Source organism: Scleropages formosus, chromosome 13 (assembly GCF_900964775.1).
Source record: "Scleropages formosus chromosome 13, fSclFor1.1, whole genome shotgun sequence".
In the NCBI taxonomy this organism is placed as follows: Eukaryota; Metazoa; Chordata; class Actinopteri; order Osteoglossiformes; family Osteoglossidae; genus Scleropages; species Scleropages formosus.
The window spans coordinates 18925507-18941198 of NC_041818.1; the positions used below are offsets into that span (position 1 = coordinate 18925507).

The following is a 15692-nucleotide window of genomic DNA, read 5'->3' on the forward strand; positions in this document are numbered from 1 at the left end:
AAGTTGTGGTTGGACACGTGCAGAGCGGGAAGATGGGATTTGGCTCTGGCCAAATCTCCGTACCTCTAACGTACCCCGATATTTTTCCTAGCCATACTTATATTCATTAGACTTCTTACCCCATTTTTCAGATGCTGGGTTGTATGATTGCTCATTTCGCAGCCTTTCGTAGTAAGCATATTTTGCCTTATACATTTGCCAAGAGCAGACATACTACTTTGCATAGAGGCACATCAGTATACTGCTGGGGGTCAAAGATGACTTCCTGAAATGGGAAACTTGACCTGGAAATGGACTGTGCCCACATAAATGACTAAGCAAATTACATTTAAACAAAGTATTGAATTACCTCCGCGCCAAGCAGTAGAAAAAAAGGACCCACTGGTAAAGAGCTTACTTACCCTTTTCTCTGCTTACAGGAAACAACCTGTATTTTCCACCTCCGGGTGAGTCTACGTGCATCTACATTGTATGTGAAGAAGCTTCATGTCAACAATAGGTGTAGAAACCTCATGTAAAGGACAGACACCGGAAAAGATTCACAAGCAGCCATTACAGAGGACACTGCTCACATCTTGTGTGCGGAGAAGGGATGTGTAAAGGACTGCTATAGCAGTGGACTGCAGGCCCTGTGGGGTATAGAAGGTTCTACCCTCCTCCTAACCCATGTGGCAGAGAGATACTTTCATTTGACTATAAATACTGGTGAGAAGCAGAGTCGGGTTACACGCCAACATCTCCGAAGCAGCATGGAGTGCCCAAACCAAACTGCTGACTGCTGCAGGCGTACACATTGATACACGGGGGGGTCTTTCTGCATTTCCAGTTTGAAATTAGAGGTTGAAATTATAGGTATTCAAATAATATATAAGAAATTATATATTTAAAGGTCAATTGCCTTCAACCCTGACAATTGCTGTAGGCTTCTGCATTGGAAGTTGTGATCTGAAGCAACAGGGAACATCCAAGTGAAGAGCAGCTGTAAGATACTGCTTCAGAGCCACGTGACAAGCTGACCACATTCTTTTCCATGGTAAACACTCAGCATATGTTAACTAAGGTGGTGTGAAAACTAGAGAAACTTGGAAATTGAACAGACATCAGGTTAAATTAAATGTCCACAGTTAAAAGGTCACATCACAGAAGACTGATGTGGCTTTTGATTTGAGAAACATGTATTAACAGTGTGGGTACTAGAATCATTAACCTGTTTAATTGCTGTGCCAATAGGCCAATAGCACACAAAGGTGATCACATATGCATAAACAAACATGGAAATGGGTTTCAAAGTCCACACCTTCAGCAGGACATGCACATGGCTAGTATCAATGGACACTGAGTAACAGCAGCCAGTGCTTCAGACTGCATTTTCCTGCGAAATACGCACAAGTGCAGGTGAAACGGCACAAAAACTCAAACACTTACACAGGTCATGTTGGTCCCCACAGTGTCAAAGTGACTTTTCTCTCCTCAAGAAGAAAAAGAATCATGTCACTGAAGCTCCAACTCTTAGCACACAGCTCTGGCCTGTTGAGGTTCACACGAGGGCTTCTCAAATCTTCACACATATCCACAGAAAACATCACAAATTCTTAGACAATGAACCTTTTAAGAGTATTTTATTATTTGTGTAATTCTCATGTCTAGCATAGGCAACAAATTCCTTTTAACTTTATATATATATGCTCTAATATAGTTGCTCTCTAGGAATGTAAGTATTAAAAACAAGTTTCGAATATAATCAAGAGAAAGAAAAAGTGACATTTCAAAAACAAAATCATACAGGACTGCTAAAAAGGTCATTCATTTAGTAGACTTTTGATTCTGTTAACATAAAAGCAGACTCCTGCACCAACCACTATCATGCAAAGTGGAAACATTCAGCCCATCAGAACAGGTGTAGACACTGTACTCAGCTTGAACAGTACTTCAAAAGGTGGTGTCCTGGAGGAAATCAGTCGGGTTTACAGGCAGGGCTGAGGAAGGGGAAGTGAATGTGGTGGGATCAGATCAGGTGCAGTGGTTCGATGGGAGAGGCACATATGATGGGCCTGAGACTGAGGGTAGTCAGTCAGATGATCTCCAACCCCTACCCACAGGATGCTACAGAATGTGTCCAGGAGGAGCACAACCCTGAAGCAGGGAGGCTACGGGTGATTAGAGGTGTTCAGGGGCAACAGGTCAGGGATAAGAGAAGGTAGGATGGTGGGCGCAGCCATTAGGTCAGCATGTCCCAAAGACAGCAGCAACAGAGCGCCGTCCAGCAGGCAGTCAGACAGGTATCCGCTGTGTCGTCTCGCCTTCGTTCTTCCACCACGTACACTGAGAGAGGAGAGAGACAGCCAGGGAAGTGACTAACAAGTCTTATTTTTATTACTTGGAACAAAACCATGGGCTAAACAACAGTTTCCCCATTGATAAGGACAAATTTTTTACTGGAACAACTCAGATGAGAAACTGCTACAGTATTCTTGAGCAGGATACAAGTGTGGGTCCTTAATCACTATCCTACCTGCCGTTTTGGTGCAGGTTTAAAGTTACTCATAGTTCTTACTCAAGGCCAATAAATCTTTACTCGAGTACAGAGTTAGTCTAACGAGACAGTTCCAGAAAAAAGGACCCCTGTGACTATGCTTGACAACTCCACCCAGATTGCTTCTTTCAACACCTGCAGGTTCAGCTGTTGGCCTGAATGCAATGACAAATGGGCCTGGCACTTTCGTTATAGAACTGTTTGTTCTTTATCATAATACACACAAGCGCACAAAGCTGCAGTGGGCAATGACGGACTTTCCCATGGTGATACAGCGGCGCCATGGATATGACATGTTACCTGGATCCGCTGCCAGGTAACCATAAACTTCCTTTTGGGGAGAGAGTTTTCTCCCACCTTAAACAAGTTTCATTTACACAGGCAGGACATTCTTTTGTTGCCATGGCACCTTAAAGGAAGACCAGACAAACCACCAGTCATGAAATAACTAGAGGTACAGTTGACACTTCAGTGGCTCTTAGAGACAGCAGTGTGGTTTAAGAACAAAAAGACAGAGCACATGATACACCGTCAACTGTATCCACAGCTGCTGAGGTCCATGCTCAAAACACCATGGGGTTCCCATTAACATAACCCCGTGCCACTGAGCTGTCAGAGCACTGGATCCACTCCCCAGGACAGGAACAGGGGCAGAGGCACAGAACAGACATAGCACGGGGGGGGGGGGGGACAGCTGGGTACCTTGCTCTGATCAGTTGTGTGTTGCCAAACCTGCGGTGCTACAGCCATCTGACATGGCTGCAGCTTTTGCCCATTTCCTGTCAGACATCACTTTCCAGGGAATAGTACGGATGAGAAAGTCTGCATTCTAAAAACGGGTACCGATCACCACAGTGAGATTTGTAATAGGGCCGACTTCCCAAACCTGAGAAATATGGAGTATGTTTTTCCATTCTATAACCCTTTGAGTCAGTGTCACTGATCATTTGTGTAATCTTTCCAGAAAATCTGACACTGGAAATTTCCAGTTACAACTGCAAACAAAAGGAACAAATGAACAGTGGGTACCACACTGTTCTAACTCATTACTACACGTCAAGACATTGACAGAGAGACAAGTTAAAGGTACCAAAAACATATGGGGCTCAGTAGCCGTGTGAAGGTCTTGCAACCTCTAACAACTACCCGGTTCTTGTGAAACTTGCAGAGATTGAGATGATTATTTACAAAAATAAAGATCAAACTTTTGACAGCTTCAGAGAATATGGCTATTTGTGTGTACATTTCATGTGTGACTTCTACACACAACCTTGTGATTAAAATGGATGGAAAGAACAAAGCTTATGAAGCAATGTCATAATATGTATGTTTGAGTTTCTCCACAGGGCTTTTTCTGGTTTCTGCCATGGCATTCCTGTTGACACAACGTGCGCGCACGCACGCACACAATATATTAACACCGAATGTGACACATGAACAACTAGGAGTCAGAGGCAGACAGCAGTGTTGCTCTAACAGTTTTAAAATCAGTTTCATAGTTAAGTTTCAAAGCAAAGTTCTTAGCTTCAGAAAGAAAAGTTGTCTGTGACTTCAAGATTTCCCTTTCAAGAGACACTGAAACAGACATTCACTGCAGGGTCTTTTGAGAGCCTTATTCCAATGGAACATGTATCATTCAGCCCCAAGCTTCTTTCAGTCACATGGCCTTGCCAACTGCACACAGCTATTGACCTGAACAATCTGGTCTCCTGGCCTTGCTGTGTCGCCATTGATTACACCGTACATGCCAACATAGCAACAGGGCTACAGAATGGAAACGTGCGGTCACCCAGGGATCGCCCTCCTGTATAGATGCAAAAAGGTCTTTGCTCTAGACCTCCCAGCTGTTTTGCAACAAATTTTAACCACTTGAAACCCGTTTCTCAGTCAAGAGTGAATAACCAAAAAGACATGAAGGCAACACAAAACTGTCAAATCAAACACAATGTCACAAGTATTACACATTAAGCTCAAATATGTCAATCACCTGATGTTTACAACCTATTTACATCCACAATACTGATACAGATGCTATTTTGACTTTGTACTATCAAGAATGCACTGAAGATATTTTCATTAGTTGTATTCTTAACAGAAAAATTTCAGAACAAACTGAATGAGAAGACTTTGAATTCTGAATTTATATAGAAGAAAAATCATGGAAAGAAAAACTGGGTAAATGGTGATGCTTAAATCATATCTTGATGTTACTTTAGTAACATCAACATCCTGTACTGACAGGGTGCACAGGTTAATCAGATGAGTTTTGTTGCAAGTCTGCTTCAAGAGTACGAGTATACTAAAGGAAACTACTGTATATACGTATACAAAATCTTTAAATACAATATTCTTGCTGTCCTGCGAATTTCACACCAACTACTACATATTCCAAAACAATACATCAGTCCTACCTGCACCTTAAAAGATATGAAGGGACATCCCAACATCTTTTTTCCAAGATTTTTCATTGTTGACGTGTTTACTATTAATTCAGTTTCTGGAGAAAATGCCCCACAATTACTACTAAACACACACACACACACACACACACACACACACACACACACACACACACACACACAGAAACTGCTTGTCCTGAGTGAGGTCACGGCGAGCCGAAGCCTAACCCGGCAACACAGGGCGCAAGGCTGGAGGGGGAGGGGACACACCCAGGATGGGACGCCAGCCTGCCGCAAGGCACCTCAAACACGACTTGAACCCATACCCACCAGAGGGCAGGCACAGGCCAAATCTGCTGTGCCACCACATCCCCCCCCCCCCCCCCCCCATCATAAAAATACAAACATCCAAAAAATAGGCGGTAGCATCTTACTGCACACTTATTTTACTGAGTAAATACACTAATATCATTACCTGAACAAAGAAGTCAACAAGAAGAATGATCCAGACCAAATCATAGCTCTACTGAGATTCTCCAGAGAACATTTTCTCCAGCCATCTCCTCCCCTCCACTAACACAGAACTTCAAAGCTGAAATATTAACAAGCCACTATGTACAGGAAAATATTCTGTCATGTAATCGATAGTCAATTAATAGCCTCTTTCTTGAGAGATTGCCAGTAACAAGCACCCTGGCTTCTTACCAAAACATTGAGTTGTTTCCATTGAACAGGTCCATCATCAGCAGGGCCACTTCAAATTTGAGGCAACTTCTATAGTTTAATCAATTCATTATGGCAAACATAGCTAAACATTTGTTCCTAGTCAGACTAAATAAACGGAATCACAAATTACCAACATTAACTCTGACATACAATATTGACACGAGAGACCATCATCAACATCGTATTTGTAGGACAGTTCATGCCAGGATTTAAGTCAATACCTTTTCCCTCATTTACTTTACCCTGGAAACAGTACATTCACTACATCCAATAAATGCCATTTAATGTTACCCTATTTGTTAGTAACAGTCTGCCAGCAATTGTAACCTAAAGAAAATGTGACAACAGTAACACTCCCAAAGTCTGTTAGATGTACCACAGCTAGTTAAGCCTTTCACAACAATTTCCACATCTATTTGTCCAACAGGAAGCTCAAGAAGAAAGCATCACATAGAAGAATGGTGCATAGGGTTCAGAACAGCTGGGTTACACTTTTTGCCATTTTGAGGTAACCAGCAGCAACATGGATATTCCATTTGAGAAGTATACCTCACCTTGATTCCTTCATGTGTGGACTGCTTCATTTGGCTCATATCAAAATTAGAAATGCCGAGCAATCAACTTTCTGGATAACGCAACCTATAGTCCCTATTGCATAAGGAATAACAATCCTATCTTGTGCAATTATAATACACAGAAAACTAAGCGCATGTTAAAATGGTGGGTGATTGACCATTTGAGGGAGGTCGAGAAAACGCCTACGTTTGTCTTGCAACCTTTTACAGTCCTTACCATGGCCTAGTTGAGCTGGTACTGGCAGCAGTGTTCAGTGTGCCTCTGTGCTCTATAGTACTATGAGCATCTCAATCCATCATGATGGCCTTGTGCATTACCCACGATAAGAGCCTCCGAGAGGTCACTAAGTGATGAACAATAAAATCAAAAGGCACCTAAGAGGAGTTGTAATAAAGGAATAATCCCTGGGGCTCAAAGACTGCACATGCAAATCACATAAGGATGACATGACTACAGACATTAGCTGAGCTGCTTCAGCAAGACCAAAGCGAAACTAGAAGACATTATATGCTATTTATACATTGATAAATACCATACAGCATTCTGCAAGGAAATGAATGCTGAAATTAAAACTTTTAATATGAGTTACACAAAAAAAAAGCTGTGTTTGTGAAGTGGTTCTATCCAACCTATTTTCTAAATGCTACATGTTCTAATGATAATATGATCCCTCTAAACGTTTCACAGGAAAGGTACAGCTGTGCAAACTCTTGACATTTTATATTTCACAAAAAAGTAACTGTCACTGAGGAAAACATGTACCTTAGCCTCATGAGTATTTCATTTGAGGTACCAATTTCTACTCCCATACTCTCTCACCTGTGTTTTTAGGTGCTTCCCCATACATTGGTCCGGGTGGGGGAGCATTTTGCCATCCATACTGTCCCTGGGGAGGCACAGGGTATCCCTGGTAACCTGGCTGCCCAGGAGGAGGGTAGGGCCCCATGGGACCTGGGGGACAGCTTGGGTAGGCAGGATTTTGGACGGGGTACCCCTGGGGAGGATATCCCGGGGCACCTGGCGCAGGGCCCGAGTATGGAGGGGGCTGCTCGTAGTTCATCTAGAGAAGACAAGGACACCTGGTGGGAGAAAAACAAAGAACTGAGAAATGGCTTTCACAGCCCCACAGTAGCAGCCACAAGCAGTTCCAGTCTCACTTGTAAAACATGGCCAATGGGAGTATTGCTAATGGAACCATTTGGGGGCTCAATTTTTCCAGATAAAGAAAAACAATGTAAACTTTAGTGATGTACCATTGATATTACTCTGATATGCTTGTGCACAAACTGTTCCCAGTCTGATGTAATACATAACATAGATGTGCTCATCTCCCAGGCCTCACATACTGCCTACCACCCATTTTCCTGAGGGGATTTCTTTCTTGGTCTCCTGCAACCTCCCAACTGTGTATACAAATAATAAATATGCACTGTGATATACAGCTCACATTACATATACATTATTATACAGCCGAAGTGGATTTCTAAGCAGTTTCTCGCTCTATAAAAATATTTTGACATTTCATCCAAAAGAACAGAAGATATGGCATCCCTAACCTCACAACCACCACATACTACTGTGCAGAATACACCCTTAACGTTAAGGAAAGCCTGAGAGTCTCACTGCCTCCACAGTATCAACTCACAAAAGGTTTGGGTGTGATCCGTGCTCAAGCTGGGCCATGGCTAGCTTCAGTGTTAGAGCCAGAGAGCATTATGACACTATAAATAATAGATTGAGGTTTTAACATTAGCACATTCTTGTAGCAGGCATAGAGCCAAGTGAAGATACAGGAAAAACAGACACATACCTGCAATTATAGTAATACATATACACAGTATATGCACAACGTGAGCATATTCACACTCATCAGGTCCCAGACCTCATACACAATCTTGTCTATTTAATACATATGCTGAGGAGTGATGTGGTATGCATGACACTTCCTACTTTACTACCTTATAGTAAATAGCGAGCTGTATAAAAGTGACTCGGATAAAGTTATGTAGCAAAAAAAAAAAAAAAAAAAAAAAAAAAAAAACACACACACACACACACACACACACACACACACACACTTTCAGAACCGCTTGTCCCATACAGGGTCACGGGGAACCGGAGCCTACCCGGTAACACATCCATAAATGTAAAATTGTGTACATTCTCAGTACTTCCACACGTGTCCTACATACATGCGTACTTCTATAGAAGTGTCCTACATAAAACCAGAAACTGGGAAATGCAGACAGCTGATAAAACTTAAATTAAGGTCAAGCAGTAAACAGAGAATAAATGTCTGAATTAAGTTCCTGAACCCTTGGTCAGTAAGTATATCAAAAGTCCCATACATCATAGCTAAGTGGCTGATTTCCACAGAGACCGCCAGCAAACCAGCTCATACCAGATTATCCAGTCGGTGGTGGGTGTTCCGCAACAATGGACAATTCTGCAGACAAGCTCCACCTCTTTTCATTTCAAAGTGGCGTGAGGACATACTCATTGGCCTTATAGTAAAACAAGCCTTATTAATAATGAATACATGTCAAATTAAAACAGGCTTTGTCACCTGTGAAGTGCAACATACAGGCTTTACCCTTCTTCTACCATTACTTACAACAAAAACACATATTCACACACCTCTCAGCCAAGCAGACAGTGCTAAAAGCTATTCCTCCTCACAGGTCATAGGTCTCCAACAGGAGGAGTTAAATTCACCATATTTTTTCTTCCTGCAGCAGCGTGGAGGGCATTGATCACAGCACAGCTTATTCATGTTTATGGCTGTGGAAGCCCCGAACAAGTTTTCAGGACCACCTCTCGGTTTTCTGTCACCACCGAGAGCGCTCCCATCTTTTCTATGTTCTCCGAGCAATCTTGACTGTACAGAGTAACATTCTCCCAGCAGAGATATTTAAGCATTCAATTACAGCTGTAGGTCCTCTTTCTGTTCTCAAATTCACAATCATGCAAGTGACATCAGCACCACATAGGCTAGACTAGACCCGGGACTGACAGCTCCATCTTGTTCTGCACGGTCATACTGAAACAAATGTGATCACATTCCCTCAGTAGTTTCTCAAATGAATATGAAACATACAGTACAGCTCTTTTGTGTGAACCAGATAGTACATGACCTTTGCTGCTATAAAAGAGTAATTCTAATCAAGGCATATCTGGCACACTGCATGGCAGCGTAAATGAAAGTTTCAAGCAATGTGTGTTCTGCACCGTAAAACATTCTCTATCTGGATAATTAAAATGTGGTTAAAACATTTATTTATTCCCTTTTCATCAACAGCTGGGCACTGTGTTCCAAAGCATGTCCATAGATTGCTACATTTGAAACAGTTATCAATTACTCTTTTACCCCTGACTGGCTTCAACAATAACCCCATTACCCTGCTACAATGTCACCCAGTGTGATAAATACACTTGCTCCACAGGTTGCAGTGAAATTATGAAAATGTCTGAATATTTGTTCTTCATAAAAATTTAAATTTTCTGTACAGAACAGACATTACTTCTGTAATCAAAAATTCGCTTGTTGGGGAGCAAACGCAATACATCTTACCAAATTGACCAAAAGATATCAGGGAAACTCACCCAAACAGAATATGAATATCAGACCGCTTTAATTCAACTCACTTCCCAAATGTTTACACGTAGCGTGTGGTACTTGTTGATTCTAACAGTGATAGCAAGAAGTTTGTGTCCTGTTACCACGGACACCAAAGGAGACAAAACTGGAAAGGGTAGGAACACTGTACATGAATCAGTTAATGAGATCAGATAATGTCTGGATTGGATAGCAGTTTGTACAGACATTTTATTTAACTGTCACCTTCCCCCCCCCCATTTATTAAAACTCAAATTTTTACAAAACCTTGCATTATAGGACTGTACGGTAAACCTTTTAATTATGACTTGAGAGATTCAAGTGGCTGTAGTTAGATTTTTACCTCCAATTTTATTCATAAATAAAGCCAGGAGCCAGTGTACACACTGTTTCAACAGGAGATGCTTCCGGGTGACTTGTTTCCATGTAGTATGTCATAAAAGCATTCACTGCAAGAGAAGAGCACTATGACCATAAATCAGATTTTAACAACAGAAAGGAAGTAAACCCACCGATACTGGGTAACAAGAGCCAGAGGGCTCACTCATAACTGTGGGCGATGAAGTAATCGGAGTCTCCACAGAGCTCATTAACAAGCATAGCCTACAGACGTACAGACAAAACTAATGCACTGAAACTCAGGGTGCTCATTCAACAAGGAGGCTCCGCTCTGGTCCCATCCTGACCCACTCCCATGCAACTCTATGCCACAGAGAGACCAGCAAGGAGGCAAACGACGTCTTCCAATTTATGGGGCTCATGGGTGCATCTTTGTGACTTTTTAATACGGATTAAGTGGCTCTGGTTTAAAAGGAATGATATTCATTAGAGAAGCCCTTGACGACAGTTTCTGTAATTTTCATCGCATTCAAATGAATTGAACAAGAGCTGTATGATCATTGACACAATGGAACTAAACAGCCATTGACAACATTCAAATCAACCATACAGCTTTGTGCACATTAAATTACCCTACATAAGCAGCAGATTATTTGGCCTAGAAGATAAAAGCACAAATGTAAGAGTTTTGATGACAAGCCTTTGTCCCCTGTGGTAAAAGGAAGGAGGTCACCATCACTGATACTTAGATGGAGGCAAGAGGGGAAAAGCCTGTTTTACAAATTGTGCAAAGCTGCAAGACGTTCCATCAACCTTGATCCCACCCCATCAAGGACCTTGAACTGCATTAAATATAAAACAGAGGATTAACATGGGATCATCCTGTGTGGGGTAACAACTGATGTCAGACAAACGCATAAACAACTGGGAGAACTGAATGGAATCTGACCCCTCCGAGCTCTGTACCAAATTAATCCTATCCGCAATGAGCAGAGTCAGCAGCACTACCTGAAGGACACCGAAGTTTGTTTTTAATGCAGATAACCTCCTTCTATCCAGTGAGGTGTGTGAAGAATTAATACAGCCTAAGTGAAGTCAACTGTGCGTAAGCAAATATGTAAATAATACAGCCGGACAGCAAAGCAGCCCATTTCCCCATGAGACAGAACACTCGACAGCTCAGTGAAACCTTCATGCGAGAGGCCAACACAGAGGTGTATACACCACTCTGACCTGACCATCTCTTCAAACAAACCACAGTGGGACTTGTCTACCAGGTACTGCTCATCTTGAGTACTGCTCCAAAGTTTTAAAAAAAATTAAACATCAATCATGACACAGAAAAATTTACACAAGAATTCAGTAGCCTAACTCAAATTTCAAAGGCTAAGTGACACACCCATCTATTTGGTTTCAGTCAAATCTGATTAGCTGGTGTACATTTTGATTACTATTTCTTCATCATTATAGCTGTATTTACCAAAACACCCAAAGCAAGGCAGTGCCAATAGCTCAATATTGCAACACATCACAAAGCATTTAAGGGCGTGACAAGACAAACACTGATAGGCAGGAAACTGTGTGGTATGGATTAACAAAAGAAAATGTGGGGAAAGGGTTATTAAGATTTGTACATTTTAGCAGCAGACTGCCATATTAGAAAAACATAAGGTTTGCATAAGTAACCAAGTTACTAATAATCCATAGAAACCCAGTATGGCTGAAAATTTACTTGAGATTTATTAAAACAAACCACTTTTTATATCTCCAAATATAAAGTGAGTATTTATGGATTCTGGAGCCAAGTTCCACTATTTCAAATACAACTCACCTATTCACTTTCTATTTTCATAAAAAGAATGAAGACTAAATATCATGACACCTTTCACCTAACAAAAAACATTTAACCTTTCTGAACACAGAAAGCAGAGCAACCTGGTCAGACATTTTAATAACAGTTCCATTTCTTAACAGATTTAAAATATTAAATATTTAACCACTTACTACATATTCTGGATAACTATTTTTACATAATGTCTTGATGTGGAAATAATTTGTAAAGCCTGAATTGACATTTCACAACAGTGACAATTACAAAAAGCAGGAATAAACAGGTAACAAAATACTTTCAGATCTTACATTTATTTCTTTAGTAAAAACATTAAATCCTTACTATGAACTAAAACTTGTTGGGGGGGGGGGAACCTGACTGGACTTAGAAGCTTGGATGTCCCATAATTATTAAAAAAAAAAAAGAAAAAAAAAATGAAGGTTACATATTCAGGAGAGCAAGGTGGTACAGCAGGTAATACTGCCAACTTGCAGAGCCTGGGCTATTTGGGTGCAGATTCAAATCCATCTCCATCTCTGTGGAGTAGCTTTTTCTCCCAGGGTGTAAGTAGGTTTACCCTGGGTGTTCTGGTTTCCTCCCACAGATATGAAGGTCAGGTGCACTTGTGATGCTAAGCTATATGCATGTCTGCCTTGTGATGGACCGACATCCCACCCAGGGTTCCCTCTCCCAATGCCTTCCTCTCAGTGCTTCCAGGATACAATTTTGACTGCTGTGACCCTGACCAGGACAAGCAGTTAGTGAAAGTCAATTTGTGACCATAAAATCACATAAGGATAAAGATGCAAGGACAAGAAAGTAGTACTTAAGTACTTTGTTATAATGTATTTCCCTGTTATGTTGCATAATTTACAAATACCGTGGACTCCTTATTTCTCCTCTTACTTCCCTTGTACCTGATCCAAACAGAAACTCTTCACATTGTACACAAAGCACCATTTGAAGTATATTGTGATAAATATTACTGGTCAAAAGCAACCATTCAAAGTGATAACGTACAAAAGAGGAGTCTGTTCCACGAAACCTCACTACTTAGGAGGGCCACTCAACTGCTCGTTTAAATCATCACAATAGAAAATAGCTGCTTAAATTTTACTTTCGGATGTCAGGTTAAGCAGTTGCATAGCAAGTCTGTCTGCAGCCCTCTCCAAAAAATATATCATAACCATCTATGCAGTGTCCGTAGAAAATGAACCTGCCAGAGAACAGGTGTAACAGAGACAAAAGATATGCTGGAGGACGGTCACTCTCCCCACACTGTAGCCATCGTAACAATATAGCTCATGTAAACTTCTAACTGGTGCATTAATGTTGGTAATCCCACATCCATTTTTACATCATTCCCTGGCTTAAAAATACACAGCTGTGAGGACACGGTGCAAAACAGGACAGGATGGGGGGGAGCTGATGGGTTTTTAGACCTAATGCACTTTTGATTCGGTCAAACGCCGGGTATGCATGCGACTCAGCATAAGCAAATATCTGTGTCTTTGTATTTATTAGAACACCTGCTCGCGGAAACAGAGTGACAAGATGAGGAGAGCAGCAGGCTGGCTGCAATGAATGAGGGGGACTGTGGGCGATACTAAGGCGATAGATGATGGGGGCTGCGGGCAACAGTGCAGTACTGCACCAACGGGGGGGGGGGGGGGGGGGGGGGAGAAAATCACACTCAAGGTTACGTACAAATCAGCTGACACTACGGCGGGGAGGAGGAGACATATACCAGAACGCAGCAAAGCGCTATAACAGTTTAACTGCAGCTACGCGCTGGTTATTCTTGTTAACCACAACTGTCTTAAGCCTTGTTCACGTCACAGTTTTTGTGTATTTTTAGAAGTACAAGTTCGGCAAATAACCCCTTGCGAATTTCGACATGTGATGTGTGCGGGTTGGCGTCAGTCACGGTGTGTGTGACACTGACACTCGTGTGTGTGTGTGTGTGTGTGTTCTCGGAGGAGAGCCGTTTTAGACGGCAGATGCTCTTTCAGCACATTCTTCCGCTTCCCGAACGAACGGCCATACAGCTACAGCTCCTCCAGCCCGACTGAGTGAGTGAGTGAGCGAGCGAGTCCCAGCGGCCGAAAACGACCTCCGCAACCAACTGCCTAGTAACGGTTATAACTCAACGCCGCTAACCCCAAATAATGTTAATGCGAATGACAGGAAAGTCGAAAGAGAGTCTCCCTGAAGAAAGAAAACAATTTCGAACTCATCTCTGGGGAAAAGAAAAAAAAAAAAAAAAAAAAAAACGATAACGATGCCGGCGGAACCGTACGTACCGAAGTTCGTCAGCAGCCAGGGCACTTTGACTTTTAAATTGTATCCAAATTATTCTAAGTATCCTAGGACTTTCCACATGTACAATTTAGGAATACGAAAAGAAAACTGGGAACTTACCTTTATCTAAATAAATGTGTGCGGCGTCAAGTAACGCTCCGTTCCCCGCAGAACTGCTGTGTGGCGGACGTCCCAGTACCGCAGCGACCTACTGCCGCCTCGCGCGCACCTCCACACGCATAACGCCGTGACGTAATCACCAACGGTTGGGGCAAAAACGTTGCGTTCTATTGATGCTCAACGGCCTACAATGATTGGTCGTGACAAGAAACCGATGACTCATGGACCAGTAGCGTTCTAAAACGTTTAGCTTCGCATAAAAAATGTACCTGTGACGCGAATCAGCTGACTCCCCTTTACTCCTCGCGCTACGTCACCCCAATCAGCAGGACGGCTCTAAGAAAGGGGCTTAGTCATGTTTATTATAAGACAAAAGTGAGATTACTTAGGGAGTTCAGGCAATACCATCTCTGTTCATTAGCAAACCAATCATTTTTGTGTTCTTTAATCATTTTAAAACCATTTCTAATATTTTCGATTGAATTTCCAAACGGATTCTTAAATTGGAGAGATTTTCAAATCACACAATTCACATCAAAACATGTATAATATCGGAAGAAGTCCAGTATAAAATCACTGCTGAAAAAAAATTCACGGTTTCGCAATGACCCTGTTATGCTGACATACTTTCCAATAATTCAGTAACATTACCACATAAAACTGAAAAATCTTCACAGCACTAGGTATGATGGAGCGACAAATACTGTAAATCCACTGCAACCAACGGTGTGGTCGAATCACGAATGTTGTTTCAATGTTGTCTGGGGTTTAACACTATTCGCATCTCACTCAGCCATCAAGGCTCCTCTCAGACTGAAAAAGTCACTAAATAAATTTCCACGCGGAGAGATGTTGCGATGACTAACCGTGTCATAGGTGCGCATATGCAGGATATATAAACTCTTTTATTAATAACATTGTGTTTCATGATCAGTGTGTTGAGAGGAGCATGTTGGTTTTGCTGCCCCCTGTCGGCCAGCTGTTAACATCTGGACAGCACTCAGTAAGACTTGTCACTCGGCAAGGCAGTGTTAATCAATAATTAATAATTAATAATTATTAAGGTGGCCTGTTTAAGTCCTTCTCACTGCTTCTGGGACAGATACTGGTAAGAGAGGAGGCACCATGACATGTACATTCAAAGGAAGCCTATTTCACTGCTGATGTTCTCATAAAAAACAACTTGCAGTTAGTTGTTCAGTTCATTTTCACAGCAGGGCATTTTTCTGTAGTAATGTGGGAAGCATAACT

At 41.8% G+C, this 15692-nt stretch overlaps 1 protein-coding gene across 2 annotated transcripts; it reads right to left on the reverse strand.

The window, feature by feature from the left end:
- Nucleotides 1-1618: 1618 nt before the first annotated feature.
- LOC108936758 (cysteine-rich and transmembrane domain-containing protein 1-like) lies at nucleotides 1619-14628 on the reverse strand. Of its 2 annotated transcripts, none has more exons than XM_018756319.2 (3): nucleotides 9838-9913; nucleotides 7054-7313; nucleotides 1619-2322 (listed from the first exon to the last, which is right to left on the reverse strand). In XM_018756319.2, exons 2-3 carry the CDS (start codon nucleotides 7292-7294, stop codon nucleotides 2219-2221), a joined length of 345 nt encoding a protein of 114 aa, XP_018611835.1. In that variant the 5' UTR covers nucleotides 7295-7313; nucleotides 9838-9913; the 3' UTR covers nucleotides 1619-2218. The 2 variants fall into 2 exon arrangements, with proteins under 2 accessions (XP_018611835.1, XP_018611834.1); XM_018756318.2 differs by lacking the exon at nucleotides 9838-9913 and adding an exon at nucleotides 14442-14628 and having other exon boundaries at nucleotides 1628-2322.
- Nucleotides 14629-15692: the final 1064 nt, after the last annotated feature.